We start from the raw sequence: 4,149 nt of genomic DNA, 5'->3' as shown, positions 1-4,149 counted from the left end.
ACATCATGCTTCTGTCTTGATCAGCCCCACACTAGAAGGTCATCCATGACAACGGCTACGCCTTCGAGGCCCTCTAGCACTCGGTGCATGGTACGCTGAAATATTTCCGGCGCCGACAAGATTCGAAACGACATGCGTAAAAACCTCTAATGGCCGTTTGGAGTGCACATAGTGCAAATCTTGGAGCTTTCTTTATCCAGCTTGATTTGCCAGAAACCGGAGGCTGCGTCCAAAGTTGTAAAGTACTGCGCCCCACGGACCGAAGGTGCTATGTCTTCCAATGTTGGCATTGGATAGTGCTCGCGAAGCAGAGCTTTGTTCAGGTCGGAAGGGTCAAGACAAATTCGTAACTTCTCTCCCTTCGTAACAACGACCATGTTACTGGCCCACTCTGTCGGCTCCGTCACTTTCACGATGACTCCAGCAGTCTCCATGCGGTCTTCCTAACACGTCTTCGTAAGGCTTGGCAGCGCCGTAAAGCTCTTTTTGCCCGATAGAGCAGACTCGTTGGAGCAAGCCAAGCTCTTCGGCAACTGTACCGCTCAAGGCAACTGCAATGTCGCCATCCATGACGAAAAACTGTCAGAACCTTGCTTTCTCTCTCGTTGCCACTTCAAGACGAACTTGTTTCGTTGCTTTTTTCTGGAAGCCAAAGAATGTGTTTAAAGCAAATCCAGTGACTGCTTGTTTGTAATTTCCTGCAGCTGGCTGCGTGCTATAACTGCTTTAACTGAGCAGGTTGCGCCCGTATCTAGCTTGCAAAAAATAGGCTTCCCTTCTGTCTGAACGGTAGCCGTCCAGTGGTCGTCTTTTCCATGGGAATGCGATAGCGTTTCCAATCATAAATCGCCTTCTTGCGCTTCGACAGATGCTGCTTCTTGCTCTTTCGAATGACATCTTTTTTGCATCTTCTTGCAGGCTATCGCAAAGTGATTCCTTCCCCCGCATGTAAGGTGCTTGGGTGGGATCGGTGGCTGTACTGCTAGAGTGTCCACTAACCCGTTGCTGTTCGCCATGCAGGTATTCACCGAGACTATCATCCTGATGCTTCTTGGTGGCCCGGACGGCATCGCTTCAACACGCATGCCAATTCCGTCTACTTCATGGCATCACACAAGCGATAATCCTGCTGCTATCGCAACGCATCTTGAAGCAACAATTATCAACGCTTCCACTGGGCAGCCTGTATCGGCATCGCCGCCCCTGGTCCTCGGTCCAGCCTGGCAGGCACCATCAGCATCGACAGCCGTCATCACGGCAGCTATAAAACCACCGGATCTGCGCCGCTCGCTTCATGGGCTCGGTGGCTGTACCGCTAGAGTGTCCACTGACCCGTTGCTATTCGCCATGCAGGTATTCACCGAGACTATCATCCTGATTCTTCTTGGTGGCCCGGACGGCATCGCTTCAACACGCATGCCAATTCCGTCTACTTCATGGCATCACACAAGCGATAGTCCTGCTGCTATCGCAACGCATCTTGAAGAAACAATTATCAACGCTTCCACTGGGCAGTCTGTATCGGCATCGCCGCCCCTGGTCCTCGGTCACGGTGTAAGATATATACTCTTTAGGTGTGGACACTCCTCGGCTTGCATGCAGAGCGCGTTCGACCAGATAAAGTAACAACGGCGCGCGTCTGTTGGTCCGGTGACCGCAGCGGGTATCTAGCGGCGGGAAGACGCAACTTAAAGAGAGAAAATGCTTTATGCACCGTTGCTATAGCAACCGACGCAGTCGGCGGCAACGCCGGCGTCCGCTGCATGTCTTGTTTTTCGCTCGTGAAAAACACGGTATGCGTTTCTAACTCGAGTTGCTGGCGTGCCGTAGCCGCGTTCGCTGACTAGGAAATTCAGATTTCCCGCGAAGCGCCAGTTGCTACGGGAACGCGTTTTTGTGTTGAAGTTGCATCTTCCCGCCGGTAGGTATCCGCTGCCGTCAGCGGTCCGACGGGCTCTCGGCGTTGTTACTTTATCTGGTCGATCGCGTCTGGCGAGTGTCCTCACCTAAAGAGTATATATCTTACACCGTGTCCTCGGTCCAGCCTGGCAGGCACCATCAGCCGTCATCACGGCAGCTATAAAACCACCGGATCTGCGCCGCTCGCTTCATGGGCTCGGTGGCTGTACCGCTAGAGTGTCCACTAACCCGTTGCTATTCGCCATGCAGGTTAGTTCACCCCACAGTTTATTAAAGACGATAGTCTTTCTTGGGATACTTAAACGGAGAAATTTTGGTCTGTCTTTCTGTCTGTCTGTCTGTCTTTCTGTTTGTCGGCACGTCCCTCGATTTAGCCACTCGGCCAAAGCTGAACCACTTGCCCAAGGGCCAGCCTTCTTGAACTGGTACGGCTGTTCATACTTGTGAACGTTGTCGATCAAAAAGTAAATATCATGCATATCTGAGGTGCAACATCATTAGGTAAGTATCAGATGGCGTGTTCCTTTAATAGAAAATGCATACATACGTAATTTTAAGGACCCAAGTTTCTTAAGCTGCGCTGAAATTTGCCTTCCTCCGTGCCCTCCACACGAGCTCATTGTTGTGTTTCGGTTTCGGTTCTGTATTACACTGTACGAATGCCATGGGTTGGTGTTGAAAAACTTTAGATTTGAGAAGGCCAAGAAGGTGAAAAAAAATATTTAAAAAATGAAAAAGCAGCGTTGTGGGCGGCCTTCAGGCTGCCGGTTGTGGGCGCCGCTCTGGCATTCCTGTTTTACCCAGGCGACGTGTAAATAAAAGATTGTGGGGAGAGTACTCGTTGAGTGCGGACGTTTCTTCTGCTTCAGCGCTTCGCGCCAAACCGCGTGTTCGGGCTGGCTGGCGTCCCCACCGGTCGCGTTGGTCACCGCCGGTCTTCGCCTCCTGCTGCGCCGGGACTACCAGCACGCAACACAGCACTCATGTTTCCCGACGTATTGCCAGATGGCGTCCATATCTCACACAGCGCCTCTTCTACCGTCTTTACACGACATTTGCAGCGAAGCACGCAGATACGCGGCCAATTTTTTCGCTAAAAGAACGAGTAACTACCTCTTAGTACAGCTGCCGAGCCCCCGGTGCTTGTTTTCCTTGGTTGATGAATGTATTGCTGTTGTGCATTTCCTGCTGCTGCTCTCGGGTGATATTGAACAAAATCCTGGACCTGACTCAGCAGCGGTACTGGCTGAACTTAAGAAACTATCTTCCGGACAATCTAAACTTCTCTCTGAAGTACAGGATCTAAAATGTCAGCTACTAGCGACCAATGCCACCCTGTCTGAACTCAGTAAGCGCCTCACAAACGTGGAAACAAATTGCCAGCAAATTGAACCCTTGAGGCAGCAGCTCGGAACAGTGCAAACCGACACCGCTGAAACGGCTAGTCGAGTTTGCAATCTTGAAACCCGCCTTGATGAGGCGGAAAACCGCTCTCGACGTAATAATTTGATCTTTTATGGCATTAGTGATACTAACAAATCTGAATCATTTGCTCAGTCTGAAGAATTGGTAATTCGGCTGTGCTCCGAGCAATTGAACTTTTCCTTGGAGCCAAAGGAAATTGAGCGAGCACATCGCCTTGGTCGATACTGTCCTGGTCGTAACCGGCCTATTATTGTCAAGCTCTCATTTTTTAAAACCAAGGAAGCCATCTTGTCAAACGGCCGTAGGTTTAAAAACACGCCTTACAGTGTGGGCGAAGACTTTTCCAAGAAAGTGCAGAACGCGCGCAAACACCTTGTCGCTTTTGCGAAAAGCAAGGCAGTTCCTTTTTCCCTTCACTACAAAACATTATTGATTGGATCAAAGCGCTATACTTTTGATGAGACGTCCCAATCCGTTAAAGAATCATAGCTAACACGCGGCCGTCGCCAGCCGTCCCGACGTACTCTGCCTGCCCTTCAAAAGTCTTTTTCGATCTCTGTTATCTTTACCAATGTTAGAAGTTTCCTTCCCAAACGAGAGCAGGTAGCTGACATCGTATCTTCATCTGAAAGTGACTTGCTTATTTTGACTGAAACGTGGCTCACTAATGAAATCGCTGACAGTGAAGTTATGAGTGAACTGCCGAACTTCGATGTTTTTCGCAAGGACAGGAGGGGTGCCCGAGGCGGTGGCGTTCTTATCGCCGTAAAAAAACAGCTGAAGTGTTCCGCTGTTCACGTGACC

General features: G+C 50.3%; 1 protein-coding gene across 1 annotated transcript; it reads left to right on the top strand.

Moving 5' to 3' along the window:
- Positions 1-1,014: 1,014 nt before the first annotated feature.
- Positions 1,015-3,834, top strand: LOC119395896 (uncharacterized). Its single transcript, XM_037662907.1, has 2 exons — positions 1,015-1,427; positions 2,994-3,834. Exons 1-2 carry the CDS (start codon positions 1,015-1,017, stop codon positions 3,832-3,834), a joined length of 1,254 nt encoding a protein of 417 aa, XP_037518835.1.
- Positions 3,835-4,149: the final 315 nt, after the last annotated feature.

Source organism: Rhipicephalus sanguineus, chromosome 6 (assembly GCF_013339695.2).
Source record: "Rhipicephalus sanguineus isolate Rsan-2018 chromosome 6, BIME_Rsan_1.4, whole genome shotgun sequence".
In the NCBI taxonomy this organism is placed as follows: domain Eukaryota; kingdom Metazoa; phylum Arthropoda; class Arachnida; order Ixodida; family Ixodidae; genus Rhipicephalus; species Rhipicephalus sanguineus.
This window is presented reverse-complemented; position numbering and strand designations above follow the sequence as displayed.